Here is a 21,962-nt window from a genome sequence, read left to right as displayed (position 1 = left end):
TGCAGTGGTCTTCACAGAGCTGCATATTTTTAAAGGTATACAGTATTTGACCAGTGTGTAGCTGAAGCAAGCTCAGTTTCTCTACAGTAAGTAATGAACTGGTTCTGAGCCTTCCTTGAGTGCTCCAGGCATTTTTTTTTTTAATTAAAGAAAACTAGTGTGACTCGTTTAGTACTTCTCAGACTTCTAGACCAAATGTTCACGACAGCTTGAGAGGAGATGGAAAACTATAGACAAGAATGACAATACAACTCTCTCTTTTTCTTTACAGAAAGAAAGACTACGTCAAAAGGAAGCCAGTGTGACTGCCAACTGAAAGAAGAAAGATGAAAATGATAGCGTGACTTCAGCCCTTGCACGATGCTTTACTACAGCCATGGCCCAGGGAGCACCTTATATTAGATACCAAATTGTGCTTTGCTGATCTGTTCCAAGACAATCCACTAAAGATTTTTCAGTTCCTTCAGAGGGGTTTGTACATTCAGTGGAGGGAATTCTAAGAAGGTTTTCACATGAGAAGTCAAAATTATTTTCTGTAACTCTTCCTTACATTGCTTGAAATGCATCTGGTTATTTAATGGTTATTTAAAGTACTCTGTGCATAATGCACTAATATGGAAGAGCTAAAATGAGCATTGTGGATGCAGAGTTAAGTAATGACTAACAACCTGTAGGTTATTTACAGGGCTTTGTGTACATGAGAGCAAATAAGCCATCCAGCTCGCAAAAGACGATTATATCATACTTTTCGTTACTTCAACAGTAACTGAGGTAAAATTGACTGATTCTAAATAATTTTACAGTGTCTAAGTATTGGATGCATCTTTCTAAAACTGATTACATGTAATTATAGATTTATGCTGTATTTTACTATAAATATTTTTATAGAAGCTTCAGCTTATGCCATACATTGAAATGGAAACAATATTTTGCACATGAAAAGGAATAGCTTCAAATTCTTTAGTTTTATGATTGATGGCATAACTGATTCATTATTTTTATGGTTTTAACCTAACATTTCCTAAATTTTGAGCTTCAAAAGAAAAATTATAAAAATGTATATTTTTATTTCAGTATATATTGAAAATATCAATTCCATAAAATGATGGTTTTATTAGTCATTATTCATTGAAATAAAATACAACAATATGTCTCCATGAAGTTACACATTTGCCATTAAATCTCTGGCTTTCAATTTGTTTGAGAGCTTTCTTTTAAACAGTGAATATCTCACTCTAGAATATATTATGCAGCCTGCTCTTGTCCCCCTATATTTATATGAAGAATAGATCCAGCATACATACATATATATACATATATATATATAATTTAATAAGTAAAACTTGAGGAATAAATAAAAACCTTGCTCTCCTCCTGTAATATTATAACCATTGCCCATAAAGTAGCAGAGCCTGAAAAAAAACCCCTACAGAATATCCACTGTTATTTGAAGATTCTTGCTGCATTTTTAGGATTTGGACTTTTAGAAGGAGACATCTTGAAGCAGAAGTTAATTTCAGGTAAAACATAAAAGTCATTTTTAAATACAAGTAGGTAACAACCTATAAATAGGAATGACAAAGTGGAGAAAATGTGCTTCTGCTTGCTGTCCTTAAGAGAGAAATCCCCTTCTTTATGATAATGGTGTCTGAAGTTGGTTACGAAGAAAAATTTGGTGAAGCAAAAAAAATACAAAAAGGTAATGGGGTAATGGGGAGAAGGTATTAGTCCTTTGCTTAGAAGCTGGAAAGAATTTGCATGAGACAGACATGCAGCAAATTAGATAGAGAAACTGATGAAACCTAAGGCAAAGTCATCCTAAAAGTGTACACTTATTAAAGAAAACAGCAGGTCTGAAGACACCCATTCATGAAGTGACGTGAACATTTCATATATTGCAGGTTTCTTAAATTTCCACATAAATAAAAATAAGGCAATCAAGATTCCCTTGTATGTTTTGGAGTTTCTGGCTGCTGCAGATATACTCAGGATGTGTAAGCATAACTCTTATGAAAACGGTCAATAATATACCAGCAAAAAGGATCTGATTTGTTGTTTGGCTCTCCCCATTGCAGAGAAATAAATTGCAAACATTTAAGTTTTCTGTCTTCCAGCAAATAGGAAAGTACATTTGTTTCCAGTATTATTAGTGGTAAACAGCAGCGGCAATAATGCATGTAAAAGCCAAAGAACAACAGCAAACAAGACAATTCTGATGAGTATTTAAGCAAACAACCATTGGGTTTTGATATGGTTTTCTATCTATCATGAAGATAGTGTATATTGCCATTTGACTTGATTGGAAATTTTTCAATGAAATGTTTTACTTGAAATATTAATCAACAAGAGTAGCACTGTTTGTGAAAAAGGATTGGTTTTGAAAATTCTCATTAGAAATATATTATGGAAAAAAGTTTTTAAATCGCTGAAATATCCTTTTCAAATTTTCTAAATGTGAAGTTTCATTTTTCAGTTCAAATTGACTTTTCATTTTGAAATGTTGAAAAATGTATATAAAAAGGGATTAAAATTAAAATTATTGATGTAAAGCATTTCTTGATCAGATTTATAATTCTTTTTCCAGATTACCAATGTGCCAAAGTTTTGAGAATTTAGGCTATGTTTCAGAAGATTCAAAAACTTATATAGCACAGAGACATTTTTCTTCCCCATCTTCAGTTGTACTGATTTTCTTCTCAAGACAGAGATTCTGATTCAAGCTTCACCCATGACTTAAATCCTCTACTACTAGTTAAACTATTTTTAAGTGAAAAAAAGAATTCACCCAAACTATCTGATTCATTCTCTTAATCAAGACTTTAAGACTCTTGGATGGAATTCATCAGCTAAGTATCACGCTCACACTCAGTGATACCCAGAAGTGTCTTCAGGCAGCGACTGAAGTGATAAAGATATACCTGCAGACCTTAACTAAAATGTTCTATTAGAGAAGAGGTATTAACAGATATTATATATCTATGTAAGCTGTTTAATTATGAAATATTTAGACACTACAGACATTGCAATTGGGCATCAACTAGCATTTGTCTTGGGGTCACCAAGTGTCACCAAAAGTTATGTCTTAAGCTTACATTAAGTTTGGTGCCTAACTTTACCCTGAGCTTTCTAGTTTGGGGGGAATAAAAGGAGAGAAGGAGAAAAGAAAGAAAATAAAAAGATGGAATGGAACAGAAGTCTCTGGTACATGTCTACATTGCTGTCAAGGAAGTAAAAGTAAAGAGTGGACTAAATTAAGCCAAACACCAATAGCTAGACAGCTAACATTTTCCAGGCTATATAATTTAAAAATACCTCTACACTACATAGAAGTCACTTCTGTGACCACAAAGTAGATGCGGCTTAAGAGATTTTTTTCTGGTTTTTTGTTTTGTTTTGTTTTCAACTCTTCTATTATTGCCAAGCTTCTCAAAGTCTGTAAAGGAAAGCACTATTAAACCCATATGACTCAGTAGGTGCTTATTACCCAGGAAAATTATATACATTACTGATTTATAAATCGAATTATTAGGAAGAATTCAGTTTAGATGAGTAAGTATCAATAATTTATTAAGTGCTCTTTACTTTATTTACAACATTACCACTTACTGATTCTAAAATGAAAGACCTTTTAGCGTCTTTGAGATATTTTGACAATATAAATTATATTTTCATTATGTTTTTATTAATCTACGAAAACTACCCAGGTGTTTTGCCATGACTAACCCATGTAAGTGTTTTATCATGTGCTTTATTATAGGGCTGTAAATGTATAGATTGAATAATATTATACTTTTGTATTTAACTTAGAATTTTTCTGCAGCAAAATAGAAACTGTATTATGTTCAGTTTCTGTACATATAGAAAATTAGAGTAGAATGGATGGAATATTCAGAAAGCAGAGAGCAAAATAATTGAATATTTTAAGCAGTTCTAGGAAGGATAAAGTTTATATAGGATTTAAACCTTTCTGAATCGCGGAGGATATTTCCTCCAACCAGATACAGAGAGCCAGGGTATCTCTGACCAGTCTAATTTTTTTCTACATGAAACATGAATAAAATATTTTGTTTTCCATGTGACATACAGGGTTCTTATTGCCCTGATTTTCCAGTAAATTATTAGCAATTTCTTTCTTAAATCTAAGTATCTTTCCTAGCTGATGAATACGGAGCAGTGGAAGGCTGTGTATTTTCTTATTTAGTAATACCATTTCTTCATTGCTTCAGGTCTATATTTTAAAAATGGATGCCTTAATCTTGTGTGGGTGTGGAATTTCAGAAACACTCAAACAAGTTAGAAATATTCATCTTATTAGAGCGTCGTTGTTTTTCTGAAAATCCACCTCCTTAATCTGTGTTTAGGAACCAGTCTAAGCTTCTAGTTTCAGAAAACCATATCCACCTAGTTTTTGCTTGTTCTCGGCCTTGTCTTGATCTTGTTCAATATTGTTATGGATCTTGCTCTTCCTTTTCTGTTTTTTTTGTTTTTTTTTCTTTTTTTAAGGGTTTTTTTAATGCCTTTAGAATTTATTAATGCCAGTTAGTGAATTTCAGGGTTTGTAGTCTGGAGAGTTCTCTTTGGCATTCTTCTTTTTAAGATAAGCCTGTGTATTTGCATATAAATGTAAAGAGAATAAAAAAGTTAAAAGGTAACTTGATTATAGTCAAGAAGTTGCTTCAAAGAGAGAAAATACTAGGAACTAAATGGTTCCTTGTGCCAGCAAGGAAAAATATAACAAAACCAATATAAAAATTAAAACCAGAAAAATTAAAATTAGAAATAAATTCCAAACTATTAGTAACGAGGCTAGTTAACCACGGGAAGAAGTTAGCAAAGATAGTTGTAGTTTCTCCATTTTCTGATGCTTTCAAATCAGGATGGAACATCTTTCTGAAAGGTTTGTGTAGTCTAATACAGCTTATTGGACTCAGTTCAGATGTACCCAAGTGGCATGCCGTATCCATTGACTCACCAGTTCAAACAGTTCCTCTAGACAGAAAAATGTAAGAATAAGTATGTCAAAAGACCTAATAAAATATTTTTTTCTCGGCTGTAATGAAATATTCTTATCCAAGCTAGAAGAGTTCTGTGTCGTGATTTTAAATTTAAAATATCCCAAATAGCATGTTGTAGAGCAACAGAATGCAGGAAACCATTGTCAAATTATGAACATTTGTATTTCAAATGATTAATTAATTAGTATCTGTCTGATACATCTTGTGCTATTTACAATATGGCAAATGTATGTACTTATGAATTCAACACTGTTTTAGAGATTTCCAATCTAGGTCTGAGAAAACTGGCATTTTGGATTGCACAATGTGAAATCCCAGAATCACAGAAACCCTGGTTCCTTAGTATTTGTCAAAGGTTTGAGCATATGCAAGGGAGTCTACTTTGGGTACAGCTAATGTGATGCAAAATTTAAATAACGGTCTCTCTTTTAGTGAATTATTAGATATGACCTGTTCATATCATTAGCAAATATTTCCACTGCTCAATAGGGTTTGAACCATAACAATTTTATGCAATTGTTTGAGAGATGAAAAGTTCAAAAGTTGTGCAAGCAAAATTGGTAGAACTCTTAAAAAATACTAGGGTTTGCAAGTCTTTTTTCTCAAAATGCCTGCAAGAACTTTTCTTTCGTTCTTTCTTTGTTCATTTTTTTTTAATTTTTTCATTTAAAAAAATCTTCTTAGAAGCATTACTAAAATGGATGTTGGGTTTTTTTCCACTTGTTGAAAATGTGGTACACCTAAACTCTGTAATATTTTCAGTAAATTTGGCAAGCTTCAACTGGCTTTAAATGATTTTGATTTGATACCTCATAGAATTCAAGCTTTTAAATTAGGGCTTCTTTGTAAAATGTAAGCACGGGGTATAAGAGAACATTTGTTTTAAGAAGCAATGAAGTAAAAATGCTGAACTGATAGACCCAGAATGCACCACCTTCCTGAGAAGACATTATCAAGTAGCATAAGCTTTCCCATAAGGTAGAAGAGCATTGTGTTTCCTGTGCTTTGTTTCTGATGGATGTCGTCTTAGAGTAAACTAAAGGTAGCGATTTAATTTTTTTCATTAGATATTTCTGGTTAATTTCATTTTGTACTTTGTCACTTCACTTTCATCTTCAATAATCTAATATTGAGGTAATACGAAGCCTTTTTACAGAGGCTGATAGTGTAAGTGCTTATATATGCAAGTAGTTTTATTTATGTAAGTATTCCTGTGGCCGACACAGTAAAAAATATCCATAGAGAACATTTGGGAGTCATGGGACTGAATAAAATCTCTTTTAGAATCCTGTTGTAAAAATTATCCTGAACTATCCCAGTATGAGACATGGATTTCTTTTCTGCGGTAGAATCTGCCTCAAAAGGTTTTGAAGCTCTGGGAGCTTTTGGAGGATGGGGCTGTTGGCATGGCATCTTTGCTCTAGCCATCAGTTCCTGAATGTATGGCTTCTCTGGAGTTACACTGCAGTTGAATTCCCTGATCAAGATTGCCCCGGAACTCCTGGAAGGGAGACTGGAAAATGCCATCAATGGCCATACATTTTCAAAAGGGAAAGAGTTCATAATTATATTTCCAGATTAAAGTAAAAACTAGCAGACGCTTCCAAAATAGCAGAATATTTTATAGTTGTATGTATCCTTTAATTAGTTTCTATAGGTTTCAGAAATTTTGCATTCATTTGTTAACTTCATTCTGTGCCTATGTTCTTGTATTTATTGCTCATATTGTTATTTAATATTAGTAGAATCACTTACATATTCTTACCCCTTTATTGTGCTGAGACCACTAAAATGTTGACTACAAAAGCTGTTGAAAGAGAGATCCTTTAACAGAGTCCTGACAGGCAGTTGTGTTTCAGGTTTCCCAATGTTGTCCTGCCAGGATCCTTCATATTTTCCTAGAGGTAAGAAGAGTTTAGCTGCCATCTGAGTTCTCAGCCTTTCCAAATCATAAACTAGTACTTGTAGCCGAGGGCCAAATGATGGGGCCAAATTCTATTATCACTGATAACTATTGGCTTCACTGCAATTAGAAGTTAAATGGGGCACAAAATAATTCTAAAGATGGCAAGTGAGGTGTTTTCATGATACCCATTAAACTGTAATGCATTTGATAAGCTCAAAGTCCTAAAAAGTACTGACACAGCCTGAGATTCATGTACTATATTGACTCTGACACACAGCATCCTTATAGGTTAAGCTCAAGTGACTTTAGAAAGAGGAGCTGTAATATCCATTCAGTGGTCAATAGTGTTTTTTTGAATCTGCAACAAGATTATTTTTGTCAATCTGTGAATTACATATTAGAAAAAATTAACTGGTACATTTTCTCTCTGACTTCTCCCAGAGGGACCAAGCTTGTACTTCGGTATTTTTATTTTCTCATTTGGCATGCTGTAAATACATTCCATTGTAGTTGGATGAATGCTCATCCTGAGTAACTATGCACAGATAATATGTTATAGAAACTGCAGAAACAGTGTAGAGAACAAAGAATATAGCACTATTTCTTACTGCTTGAAGCATCTATAGTCAGCAAATGAACATATATATTGTATAGCACCTGATTCTTATTTCTTATTTGTAAAGTAGTTTAAGGAATGTATTGCCATTAGCAGCTAACCACTATAAACCGGATGAAAGCCATGTTGTTCTTCTTATACTCCTTATATTTTTCTCTGTATTAGAATGAGTTTTTGTGGTGTGGGCATCTTCTAGATTTTAAGGGGAAATACACCATTTTGTAATGAATCAAAATGGAACAAGATCACAGTTCTATTCTATACTTTCGTATCTGACAGGAAGGTGAAGGAATAAAACTGCTTTCATTCCACATAAAACCAATACATTTTTCTGATTCCTTTTCATTCTGTTATTCATTTTGTGTTACACTCCAGTGTGTTTTAGGAGGGCTGTAAAGAAATTAGAAGGTCCAGCTATGAATCTCATTCCTTGAAGATTCCCTGTAATGTTCAAATCCAGCAAACTGGCATGGGGAACTCCTCCCCCATCACTGTTTTTCCTCAGCAATTCACAGAATTCCCCACTCTCCTCCTTTTGTTAAAAATAAAGTCACGTGGTTACCAAACTGATTGCTAGAAGTCCAAGAAAAGCTCAGCTATTGGGTGAGGAGAGGTCAATTAACTTCCAAACCACAGTAAAGTGTGGCGTTACTGAGCACAAATTGGACCTCAGTAATTCACCTCAGTCGAACACAGCTCAGTTTCAAAGAGTTAGACAATCAATACAGTGTTTTTGTGCATCTCTGTTACTTCTCATTTTACATCAAGAAAGCCAGTCTCTCTGAGTAGGAGGCAGAACTTGTGCATTTAGTGCCGTAATCGACTTCTGCTTAATTCCAGACCAGAAGTATGTGTGATATGGGAGATGTATCTGTGTGTTTTGGTATTACATGTTACACATATTTTCCATCACTTATCCAGGGGCCAAGTAAAGAGGCTCAGTAATCTACCTAAAATTAAAATGTTGGTAAAAAATGCCATTGCAACAATATAAAGCTCACTGTTTCATTCTTGTGGATTTTCATTTGAAGAAGTCCATCGTCATGTAACTGCCTATTTAAGTGTTTTGGTTTGTTTGTTTTAATTAAAAGATGATATTCTGTCAGATAATCAAGCCAGCTTGTCTTGGACAAACTTCTATGGGGGCTTGAGTGCTGGTCAAGTGAAATAATCTGTGCGCGTGTTCAACCAGTCAACTTGTAGCTACGGTAGCCTGAACAACACCGTTTCATCTCCATATAGCTCAGAAAAAGGAGAGACTTGAGAAGGAAACGTAATGGTTTTTCAGGTGTCAAGTTCAGAAAAGCTATGTCAAATGAAACGCATTCTTGTCCTATTGTATTGGTTTTGAAACGTCAGTGATGCCTCTTGCAAAGGAAGAGAAGGCTCATGCTCCGTGTCAGATGGGATTGGATAAGGACTTCTCAAAAAGAGTTGGTAAAGGCACTGTTTCTTGTAGGAACTCTCAGCAAAGCTGTGAATGCCCAGCTGATGGATGGCAATATGTTGCTCAGGAGAAACAGAATTATTTTTATAGTGTTTTGAAAGTACATATTTATTATAATGACACTTTGTTTCTCCGGTATATCACCCTCAGGGAAAAAAGCTGCCCCTGTCATTGTACTCAGCTCTTACTCTCTGAAGTACAAAGCTAAAAGCTTCACCGTATTCAGGAATTATAGGAAGCAAAAATGGAGAAATATTATTTTGGGAAGAATCAGAGTTGGCCTCTGGAAAGTGTTTTTGGTAGGATTATAGCATGATTTTCAACTTTCATTTAGTTATTTTGAAATTTATGTTTTCCTTTCCAATCATTTTGAGTTGAATAGTTGCACTGTTGAACATTATTGTTGTTGGTACTCTTCCCTCTCTTCTCTCCATGTGACTCAAAACCATCAAAATACGGGCCTCTCTGGCTGGTTAACTTCTCTTTGAAGATGTAGCAAAATGGCAAATTCTCTCGCAATGCTATTAATATTCTCTGTGTACCTAGCACGTTTCACAGACATAACAGGGTTTAAGTCTCTCATGTCCATATGGGATTTGCTTTAATAAAATCATAGTTTTGCTTGAATGTTAACACATACACTCAGCAGTTATATATTTTCTGTCATTTGAATTGAGCTTAACTTTGCATTTTTCATTCCGCAAAATATACAGCAAAAATAATGGAATATTAATTTGGGTTAGTGTTTTTTTGTTTCTCAGGAATCAAAGTCCTTTGGGTAGTTCTTGACTAAATATGTTATAAATGTCTTAAAAGAATATGCTAAATAAATTCAGGTGCTTTTTTCTCCCCTTCATATTGCAACTGTGTGTGTGTGTATGTGTGTGTGTTTCTACTACGTACCTGAAACTTTAATTTTCTCGAAAACAAGGTGTGCACATGATTAGCTTTGTAAAAGTTATTGTAGTGGAATGGAGTATTTATTTTTAAACTAAATTCTTAAGGAACCATTGACTGTAAATAAAAGACTATATTTTCCTCCTCAGTATTCTTGTTCATTTTAACAATTGTATTTTTTATGCAAAATACGTTGTTGAGATACTGTAGGTTTCTCTGTTTGAATAATTCTGTCTAAATAACATTTTTTATTTACACTGCTTTACTGATCCACTTAATATTTCAGGTTCAGTGCGCTTGTTAAAAAGATACACAATCTTTTGGGTATCTGCAAAGAATTCAAGCATGTAGCTCACTGATGTAAATTTGTTGCAGGCATTTTAATAAACGTTGGGGAGGGGTGTGCATCTGAAACAATTTGCACACGTCTGGGGATATGGATTTCCTTTAGTTCTCATGCCACTTCTGGCAACACGTCACATTTCCAAACAAATAATATTGACAAGCTCTTCAATACTTTTCAGTAGCTCAGAGCATACCGCCCACAAAGTGATATTAAAATAGTATCTCAAACATATGTATCATTCATGGCTCCAGACACTAATATTTGAGCTCCAGTGGAGCCCTCTTTTTTCCTCTAAGTGGAAAAAAAAAATCTATAAATTATATTATAAATTTATCTGTATTTTACTGTTACTTGTATTGCTCGACTTGTTAGCCTAGAGAACCTCATTAGAGATGTTTTTTTTCCAGTTTCTCTACAGTCAGAACAGAAAACAATTACAATTTAAGTATAAAATTAGGCAGTAATGTCATTAAGCAACTGACCAGTGGGGGAGTACAGAAACTGGAAGCATCTTCACCAGGATGCTCAGCAAGTCTCCAAAGATTGGGATATTTTACCCAGTTTTGAGGGGGATTTTGGCATCATACATTGCGTAAATTTGAACTAGAAAGACTGTGATTTGGTTTTAGATGTTTCTGAGAACAGCATTAGTGTGTTTGTTTGAAAGTCATTATCCTTAGCCAATCAGAGGTGGGAGTGATCATGTCAACAGAGAGTAAAAGCAAAGATGTGCTGTGAAGGACCTTGAAAATTAAAAGAAACTACTTAGGTTAAAAGAGGGCGTCAGTGGAGATACTCAACAAATCTACAGCAGTGTGATCAAACCAGTGGGTTTTGGTTTGAAAAGTTGCATTTCTCATCACAGAAGAGACTACTGCATTGAAAATGGAGAAGACAAGAACCTGAGCAAGGATTTCAGCTACGTAAATGAATTTCAGCTGCATAAATGAATTCTATCTCGAGATGCCAGATAGAAATAATTACCAAGATGTAGACATTAACCAAATATGAAGACCTGTTTGCAAACAATTTTCTGTAGAAGAGGAGGAGACACATAGGTATTGAGAAAACATGCTAGATGCTTAAACACCACAATGATGAGCATCTAGAAATATCTAGATAGGCACTGAACAGTTAAGAAAGTATGTAATGAGTTACATCATCCGAATTAAAATTAGCTAAGCTGAAGCGATCCAATTTAGAGACAGTCACTCTCTTTTCCTTCTCTTAGTATTTATTGTCTAGTTTCTTGATCCTTTAAGACAATAAAATGGTGTACTGCTGAAGAGATGGATGTTATAAGCTTGGAATCCTATTGATATCCTGTCATGGTTTAACCATATCCAGCAGGTAGGACCACGCAGCCGCTCACTGGATGGGACAGGGGAGAGAATCGGAAAAGTAAAAGCAAGAAAACTCATGGGTTGAGATAAAGACCATCTAATAGATAGAGCAAAAGCCATGCACGCAAGCAAAGCAAAACAAGGAATTCTTTCACTGCTTCCCATGGGCAGGCAGGTGTTCAGCCATCTCCAGGAAAGCAGGGCTCCATCACACATAATGGTTACTTGGGAAGACAAACACCGTAACTCCGAACATCCCCCCCTTCCTGTTTCTTCCCCAGCTTTATATCACTCAGCATGAAGTCATATGGTATGGAATATCCCTTCGATTAGTTGGGGTCAGCTGTCCCAGCTGTGTCTCCTCACAACTTCTTGTGCACCCCCAGCCTGCTTGCTGGTGGGGTGATGTGAGGAGCAGAAAAGGCCTTGCCTGCCTTGCAACGACCATATCAACAGTATTTCTCATCCCAAATCCTAAACATAGCACTACACCAGAAAGTTAACTCCATCCCAGCTGAAACCATGACAAGACGTTGGATGACAGATTGTTTTTCTTTATCCACATGAACAATTGATTTAGTGTTCATTGAGAACCTAAATTTGACTCTCGGGTCGGAAAGAAGCATTGGAGTCCTGAAGTTCTTGAACTGTCTTTATGCCTCTCGGAATACAGGTTTTCGGCAACTCACAAGATCTAGCCAAAGAAGGGTATTTGCCATAGTGCTGTGCCAGTTATTCCGAGGAAGAAATACCACATGCAAGGACGCATCAGATAAAGTGAATTTCTTTTCAAGAATAAGCCCACGTAATAGCCCCAAGGTTGAATAGAAATCCAAAATCGTGAGACCAATCCTGAAGTTCTAAAATAAATGCTACTCTTCTGAACATACAAAGCTCTCATCAGATGTAAACCTTCTTTGCTATGCTGTAGAATTCTTCACTATTTAAATGTCAGTGTATTTCAGCTCTAGGGTTATTGAAAAGTGTTATTTCATAAATACAGAATGAATTTGTGATAGATTGCTGTTATGTACTATAATACAAATTGTCTGCTTCTAATTAATAGGCAGGTTAGACTCATACAATTAAATAATTTCAAAGAGGCATTGTTTCATATCTGTAAATATTACAGCTATTTATCCATGGGTTATTTTATCCTAAGTTATTTTACTTCTAAATATGCAGATGAATAGATATAAATATGTATATTAATTTTTAAATATATATGCACACACATGTCTAATACAAGCTATGTTATTTATATGGCAAAATAAATTGATCCAGTCAGAGATCTAATATCTGTATTTCAGTAACATATAATGACATTTTCATACATCCATTAGATCAGGAAAGGATAGTTAGCACAAAATCAATATTAAAATCTGGAGTACTGTAGTTACTGAAATAATTCAAAAGCAAACGAGCTGATGACAGCAGCGTTTGAGATGTGCTTATCAGAAAACTTCAATCAAAGCAGGCTGGGGTTTTCTATGTGTAACCGCTTTCATGCGACACATCCCAAAGCACTTTGCAAAATAATGAAATTAACAATGCAAATATTGATGAATACACTAGGTCAAGCAAAGCGGTCCTTGGTCTTGAGAGTGCCACCACCACAAGTCAACAAACCAAGGGATTCCAGATGCAAAAAAAGAAGTACGAGCCACAAAGGCAGACAAATAGGATATCTGCCTCTCACTCTCTGCTGGGTTTTTGGGAAGGATGAAAAAAAACGTTCAAAACAGTTTGCAAGTCTTGCTTTTGCTTTCTAGGTAATCGCTGCGTTTCATTGTGTCTATTCACTCGAGTTTTTTAGTGTCTTACAAACAATCTTTGACACCTTCATAAAAGTGCCAAATCTTTTCTGTGAGATGGTGGATGAACAGGTGCGTGGTCTTCAGAAGTTTCTAGTTTCTATACAGGCTATCTACTGTATGGGCTACGGCTGGAAGAAATCCTGTTCCTGTATAGGCAATTCACACACACTTAAGAAAAGTTAGGATTTTTCAAGTTTGGTCTTACAGTACTGTTTTATCTGTCCTTGACAAGAGAAACTAAAACTCCACAGATCACAGCTGAAGACAGGCTCAAAAGAAATGAGTGGTGATTTAACTTTTACAACTTATTCTTTCTGAGTGAAACTTGTTTAGGCATGCTGGGCCTTCATGAAAACCCTCTGCAGCTTCTTAAAAAGAATGTGAGGGGTGAGTGAGGAATAATTTTTTCAGTCGCAGTGTGTTACAAGACTTCTTTCTTTTTTTTTCTTTTGCATTGTTTCCTCTTTGTAAATTTTTCTGTCTTCCTCTTTCTCCCTCCCGGTTTAAGAAACCATTACTAGTTTCATATGCCTTTATCCAGCTCCAACATTTGTTCATTGCTAATAATGAAATTTATTCAAACTGTAAATTCCAGGACTGCAATGATTAAGCCATTTGAAACGGCTCCATTAATTGATCTCCAAATTTCTCAGCCAGATTATTGGTCATACTTGTAAGTATTTGTACTAATACTTACAAATTTGTATTTCAGACTCTGTTGGTCACAGAGTCAGGCACAAAAACCTACCACACGATTCATAACTGATTAAAATAGCGCCAATCAGCCACTGAGAATTCTACAATTAGGTAATTAGCTGAGCAGTAAAATTTAAAATTAACTTGTTAGGAAAAGCTTGACCCACAAATGGCCGTATAAAGTGAGCTCCAAAGGACCACGCGTGTGAGTTAAGGGAAACATTTTTAAATTTTGATGTTTATATTTTTTATCTTTCGCTTCTCTTATTAACTTCAAGAAATGGCAACGTGATGATGTTTGGAAGTGCTCTTTGCCAATCTCACTTGCAGCGTCTATAGCAGTATTTTGCGCTGTTGACTTGTTATCAAACAGAGAGAAGTGTGCTGGTTTTTTACTTTGAGCATCTTTGGTTTCCACTGAAGTACTGATGAAGAACCGGTAGTGCTAGTTTCAGATGTGATTCAGAGCAGTCATAACGACCCCGTCTTTGAGAGATGCAATGGGATGACGCAAATGTTCTGAGGAGGCTGTGCATTCGTGATGTGGGATAAGAGGGTTTTAATTATAGATCGCAAAATGCTTTCAGATGTTTAAGGTGTATGCATCCCCAAAACATTGCTCCCCTTAGAGTCTGAAGTTCAACGATTTTAAGGATTTGAAAGATTTTTAAAGCTCTCAGAAAGCACATATGGTTTTAAAGGAAAGCACTAGGCGAGATGTATTCTCTGACTACAGAAATTGGTTCCTAGAGGATGAGTAAGAGACAAGAGTTAAGAGAGAGAAAGAGAAGGTGTTTCAGCGAGTGAATTTTGCCCCCTTTTTTTTTCTGATTTAAAGTCATCATCAGAAACTCATATAATGATCTTCCTCCCACAGCCCTTGGATGATGCATTCCAAAACTCCAAAATGATGACGGAGACCCAAGATGGGTTTCTGAGACTGCTTCATGCACACACTTCTGAAGTTGTCATCTTTATTGCTTACGTACAATAGAACATTTTTGGAAGTTTTCACAATATCACAAGAATACTTCTTTCTACTCATTGCTCTCTGTTTGGTGATACTGACACAGAAAGCAAGTTATGGGTCCATTTGCCATGTCCTGACAACAAAAAGAACACTTTGAGATTTTAAAAGAAGTTTCCTATCTCTTCTGGTCTTAAGTGTCTTCTAAAATATCAAACCAAATCCATCTGCAAGCCTATTGTGAAACTACTACATTAATAAAAAATGTGAAGGGAAATCAGAGTTTCCAGAAGCTGAAAAAAGAGTTAAGATTCTTAAAAAGAGAACAACTTGCACATGAATCTAAAGACCCTATTCCAAGCCAGGCAGAAAATCTGGATATTTTCCAAAAGCGAGGTTCAATATAAACTTGCATCACACTGTGATGTTAGCGTGTCCCTTCCTTTAAGCAGCGTTGAACAGCTGAGAATCATTCACCTTACTTTAGCGGACTTTTTCTTGAGAGAAAAGGGGCAAAAACAATATTAATTTTTAAGTAATGTGAGCAGAAGAAATCTGATGCCAAACTGCCCTTTTTGCCCCTGGGATTGTGTTGAGCTAATTCCCAAGGCATCCTGCTGAAAATGTATCCTTCAGACTTTAAAAAAAAAAAAAAAGGCAAAAACCACCCTCTTGGACCCTACTGTTTGAGTTCCCTGTGTGAATCTTCTGGTTTGATTTAGGAATGTGCTGCTTGGTTCCCATGTGCATTGTTGTTGTAGTATTTACTTTGGAAGGAAAAGCGAGTATACGGTTCACGCCTTAACCTTGTCAAGCTTCCCCCTTACCAACTTGAACTGACACCATACAAATTCTGAAAGGAAAGGCCACAGCCAAAATTAATCATAAACATTAACCATAAAATATTACTCTTGACCCTACCAAGGGGCAGACCTCTAGGAATAACATCCTGCTCCTTAAGAAAATAACATCCCTCTCCGACCGAGAGGAGCAGACGGTCTCGTCTATGCATGACGGACATGCTGACCTGCGCCTCAGGGAGTAACATCCGTTTTCAACTCAGAGGGTAATAAGCACTCCAGGCCTTACATTATGGAAGGCCTTCCCCAATCACAGCCCTACATATCAGCTTCGGCAGCTTGCGCCGTCTGCAGAAAACAAGTCCTGTCCGAGGTTGTGCTCTAAGGTTAGGGTTTTTTTGCAAAGCCAAACAGACTGAGGCTGAAGCTGGAAAAATTAGAGCTGCCATCCCAGCTTCCAGGCCGTTTTGACCTGAATGAAAACGCTGTGTATACTTCACATCCTTGTACCAACAGCGAGCCCTGGGGCTGCGAGGCTGCGGTCTGTAGCTCCTTTGTAACATTTCACTTGAGTAGACTCTCTGCTTAGTTTATTCTTAAAGGTACAACCCACAGATTGGGGAATTTATTTATTTCCATAGCTATCAGGCAGTACCTTGTTCAGCAGCAAATTGAATTAACACGAACCTCAGGAATCTGAAAAACCCAGAACGAAAACTTGTTGCCTAATACTAATTTTATTTGGAAAAGAAATAATAGATCAAAGAACAACTTACTTTATTGCAAGCCGCTGGAGACAAGACTTATGTGCCTATATCAAGCAAGGCCTGCAACACTGAATGAAGCTTTTCCTAAATATCACAAAAAATCTGGGCGTGGAGCAATAAACCAGATTGCTTCCCAGGAGATGTTGGTTGTACTGGCACTGACAGTGAGAGATTTCAGCAGCAAGCTGTTGAACTCGTGTCAAGGATGCCCTGCAGATATATTTCTGATACTGCATTCCTCCCTGAATTCATTCCCTTGCCAGCAAGGACAAGATGGAAATAGCACCAAAGCCCACGTCACAGGGATTCCCCTCAGCATAAACCCCCTCCTCAGTGTCACCTCATCAAGTGACGTTCCTTTTCCCTGTGTGTCAGCCCCAGGTGGAAGCCGAGCTGCTGTTGGGACAGGCAGGTTATGTGGGAAGAGAACTGGGGAGAGAACAGGTTGTTATTCCTAAATGTTGGTGCGCTCAGTGAGGATGTGATGTAATCGTTACAGACGATTAAAGGAAAATTTCCCTGATAACCCTTGTTTTTCCCTCTCCTGGGACAGAAAGCAGGGTTTATCTTACCCCCTGAAAGATGCTAATTAAAGAATAAACTTCAAGCTTTTGCAATTAAATTATTGCTGGTAACCATGTTTGTGAGGCTAAAACTTACCTGGGATCTCTGTGCTACACTGAAGCGCAGCTATGGCCCCAGTAAGTGAACGTGGCAGGTTTGATAGAGATGGCAGAGGTTTCGGCGGTGTCATCTGCTGGATAAATGCCTTGAGGTAAGTGAATATTTTCACAGGAATTGATCTGTACTTGATTTGTACTTGCGTAGTCTATTCATATCTAACAAATCTAAACTGTGCTCTACCCAGATGGTTTATTTCTGAGAACACAATACAAACTGAATACGCTCCTCCTTTCACACTAATGCCAATACATCTCTCCTGTTATTAATAAGCTATTTATACACATTCTGACAGCAGACTAGACCTCATCTTTGAGATCAGTACCTGACGCTCATATTTCTTCCCTCTTGCCCTCTGTTTCTTTCCACCATCCATCACGCTGACTCTTACTTCCTATCCTCTCCTGTGAAATAGACACTACCTTCTTTTTTCACCAACAGTAAAACAGATCAAGGTGGTTCCATGTGTTGGGAAAGATAAATGTCGAGGCTAAAATCTTTCCTTGTGTGGCTTCCATTAAATTTCATTGGGTAGCACTTGCACACCTTTCAACTATGATGCACAAAGGCTAGTGTTGCAAAAGATTTTTGGAGTCTCATAACACCGTGCCTTTTTAGGAAACCAGTGCTTCTGCATTCCTCTTAATTGAAATCAAATGACATTTAAAACTCCCTGCGTTTTGTGACTTAGTTGTCCAGTCTTTCCAAATAGCCCCATCTCTAATGGTTCAGGTGGTACTTTATGTCTAAGAGAAGATGGACAAAACATGCCTTGGAATTATGCAAACGCTATTTCAATGTAATTGTGATAAATAAAGATAGTAGACTACATTAAAGATGTTTTAGCTCTGGAGATGTAGCAAAGATAAGGAAGAAAAGATGTGAAGATGCATTTGAACATAAGGCAATTCTCACTGGGAGAGATTTTTGCTTTACCCAGCTTCTCTCTTGGGGTAACGGGAAGTCTTCTCCCTTGTCACGTTAAGATGCTAGGAAGAGATTAATATTTATTACCGTGCATCTGTGTATAATGTTTTGTTCTTGGTAATGAGCTAAAATATTTGGTTCTGAAGGAAGGAACTTTTCTTTTCGTTTATGAAGGACATCGGTGCGAGAACTAAACTTGGTGGCAGAGGCGAAGGGAGGCTGCCAACTGCTGATGGCCCATGCATGCTGCCAGTCCCCAGAAACCTGCCGGGGTAGCTGCTCTCTCAGCTGGCTGAGCGACGGCGGTCTCAGCAGCAGGCAAACTTCAGAATTTTCTTCAGAGGAAAATTGAGTCTGACTTTTTGAACTTTCAAACTACTGGGCTAAGCAGAGTGAAAACAATTGTTTAGAGACATCATGCATGGATCTAAGGGACAGATGGCTCTGAACTATGCCAGAGAATTATGATAAGACATTCAGGCTGCATACCAGGGTTTTTTTTCTATTTGTTTCTTTTTAATCATTGCTCTTGCTCTACCATTTGTCCTCAGCCTCACTTGCTTCTTATTATTTCTCAGTAATAGCGAATATATGAGATATCCTGCTAGAAAACCTGAGGCAGCTGTAACCTGAGTTCAGCTCGTGTTCAGAGAGCAATAGCCTCCTTGAACATGAAGATCCAAACTGAAGGCAAGTTGGATGCCTCTTGGATGTTGTGGTTTCTCAGAGGCTTCCGCTGGTGTCCGTTCACAGGCAGCTCTCCTTTTAAAGCATATTCTGGAAAAAAAGAATCCTAAAAGCAACTTAATGGTGAAATTAAAGATCTGCATATATTACTCTCCCAATGCAAGGGAATGGATTAACTTTTCTTTCAACTCCTGCTGCTTAATGTTGATTTAATATATTGTCTTGACTTTTAATAAGGTTATTGAAAGATAAAAGCATATAAGGAGCTGTGCCACAGATGCGACAGTCAACTTCATATGCAAAATAAAAAGAGACATTATAATAAAAAGAAAATTGAACATTGCTTGTGTAAAATCTGGCTTTGTTTTGATGCATAAAACAGCAAACACTGTTCCACACTGAGGTTTTCAAGAATGTCTTAAGTATACAACGCTTCTGATGCCACCCCAGTTGCCTATATATAGATCTGTCTTGTGTAAAGAATTTAAAAAGCATTAGAATGGAGAAATCAAAGAGACAATAAATTTTAAACCAATCTTATTGTCTGCAGCCTAAAGTGTTATTAAGATCAAAGTGGAGCAAACATCTGGCATTTGCCTTTCTGCAAAAATTAGATCAAATTACCTACCATAGGATTTAGATCCATTCGGTAAGTTCTTTCCATTGTACACATAGTTTTCTTTCTCCTTTATATTTGCTAGATCTAACTTAATCCCCAAAATCTAGCCTCTTCATTCATTTGGAACTGAAACAAATTAACAACAAAAATGGATATATATGTTCCTCACGAACATCTGTTTCCTAAGGAACATTCAAGGTCCTTCAGATCCCGAGGAGGGAGGTTCAGCTAGCCTTCATCTTTGCCATTAAGTGTAATTGTTTAGAAATAAACTTTACCAAGTACTTGCAACCCTGTCCCTCTCCTTGAAAAATAAATTCTTCATGCCTACTGTTGTATTTGTTGTCATTGTTGACTTTATTCTGTACTAATCACTCATAAAGCACATTGTTAAAAAGCTTGGCACGCTGGCCCATACTTTTATGCAGCAACTCATGAAATGTACTTTTAAAGTATTTAAAGTATCAGACTTTTAAAGGTATCTATCTAATGCATTCCTAGGCGTTTCATACCTTTGTTTAGAGACATAAATACATGTATGTTATATCTATATAACAAAATTTTTTAATTCTCTGAATAGAATACACTAATACAAAGCTAAGATTGCAACTGTCTCTTTTCTTAAATACAATAAAGAGATTGTGCCTTTATACCTCAACAAACTAATTAAAAACCATAGAAATTCAGTAAAATTTAATTGAAAGGAAAAACAACATTAAGGTCTTCAAATTCATCATTAAATAAATCAAAAAAACTTAACAGTGCTCTGTAGTGATGCCATGCAATAACTATAAAATTATGATTAATGAATTTGACTGTTGGTGTCCCAGATGAGCTGTAACTGACACATTAATTCTTTCCAATTGCTTTCTTGCTGGAATCCATATTGATATTACTAGACAGAAGGATAAGATATAGCTCTCAATTATTCCAGAGAGAGATGGAGATATTATTTTAACCTTTGTTCTTTTGATCTCTTGTAATATGAATTGGAATATGGCTGTTTCCATAAGGCATTCTTTAAAAAAGAAATGCAAACATGGCAATTTCAAATTTTATTTGCAGAAGTTTTATTGGGAGTCAGTGTAACTTCTCCATTTGGTTCATCCCCAAGTTATGTGACTTACATCTGTATCACAGCAAGGAGGAGTTATTGCTTATGGCAACTTAGAAGTTTATTTTTTTTAATGCGATCCCAAACATTCTTCTTTCATGTCAGTATATAATTTGATCTTCATATCTTGCTCCTTGATCATTTACAAGAGGTAAATTATGAGTTTTATTTTCAATATTTTTAGAAAGTAATAGGAAAGGGAGCAAGTGACAGTTAAAATTTCTGTACTCCTCCTCTCAGACCCATAAAAGCTAGGGGGGGAATTCAGGCAGCCAGAAGCCACACGTTGTCAAAGGGCACCTTAAAGTCATCAGCTGCGTTCCCAGGCAGGCAGTGCAGACAGGCTTCAGACGTTTTTATGAACCTGCATTACCAGGTAGCATCAAAAATCTGCACTACTGGGGTTCGCTACAATACCTGTGCGTTGCTGTGTATTTCTGGCTTCAGTCTCAGCTGATTTAAAAAAAAAAAAAAAAAGGCAAGGTATCTGAATCTTACTATGGTTAATCTTCTTGATACCTTAAGGACAAGATCTGATGATTATTAAAAATATGTAGCAGTGGTATCTCCAGTGTTTTGACTAAATCCAAATATACATTCTTTTTTTTCACTCCCTTAAATTTTAAATGATGCAGCTCTCCCCTTCAGAAGTCCTTGGTTAGTACCACCGTCCAGGTATGCAGAACAACTGAGAAAAACCTTAGGACCTTCTTCTGACGATACTGACTGCTGTACTTCAGTAATTAATGAAGTGGTTTCTACGGCAGGTTTGAGTTATTTGGAGTGAATAAGACATATGTTTTTAAAAAAGCAAAGGAAGAGTGCGTGAGGGGAACACTGAGACTCTTCTCGGTCTCCTAGAGGTCACTTGGTGCTTCTCCTTTAGGAAACCTTTTGGAACTAACAACTCTCGGTTCACTCCTGCGCACTGCATAGCCCAAAGGAACACTAGCCCCCAAGGGTACACTTCTCCAGTGCTCCTTGGTGGTTTTTTTCACTCAGGAGAAGGTAAATTACAAGGTTAAATTACTGCATCATTTTTGCAAATGCCATGTCCCTCTTCCCAGCCCGGCAGGGCCGCTGACAGGCAGCTGGCAGGGATCCAGCCCGCTGTCTGCTCCACTGACCCATCCGGGACCCTCCAAGACCCGCTGTGCGCCTGTGCTGCTCAGATGTCTCGCACATGCTCGGCAAATCCCACACGCTCGGGATGCCTCAGTCCTCTAACGCGTGTGCGAGTCAACTGCGCGGCACATGGATGGCAGAGCACACGCAGGAATCTCGCCCACCCCGCCGGGGAGAGAGAAAGTAACAGCC

General features: G+C 36.8%; 1 protein-coding gene across 5 annotated transcripts in view; it reads left to right on the top strand.

The window, feature by feature from the left end:
* FMN1 (formin 1) overlaps window positions 1-10,017 on the top strand; it is a 208,423-nt gene extending 198,406 nt beyond the window's left edge. For all 5 annotated transcript variants that reach the window (XM_063332259.1, XM_063332260.1, XM_063332258.1 and 2 more), the window contains one exon: window positions 272-10,017. In XM_063332259.1, coding sequence (XP_063188329.1) covers window positions 272-316 — 45 coding nt within the window. In that variant the 3' untranslated portion in view covers window positions 317-10,017. The remainder of the gene's footprint in view (window positions 1-271) is intronic.
* Window positions 10,018-21,962: the final 11,945 nt, after the last annotated feature.

This window comes from Chroicocephalus ridibundus, chromosome 4 (assembly GCF_963924245.1).
Source record: "Chroicocephalus ridibundus chromosome 4, bChrRid1.1, whole genome shotgun sequence".
Taxonomy (NCBI): Eukaryota; Metazoa; Chordata; class Aves; order Charadriiformes; family Laridae; genus Chroicocephalus; species Chroicocephalus ridibundus.
This window is presented reverse-complemented; position numbering and strand designations above follow the sequence as displayed.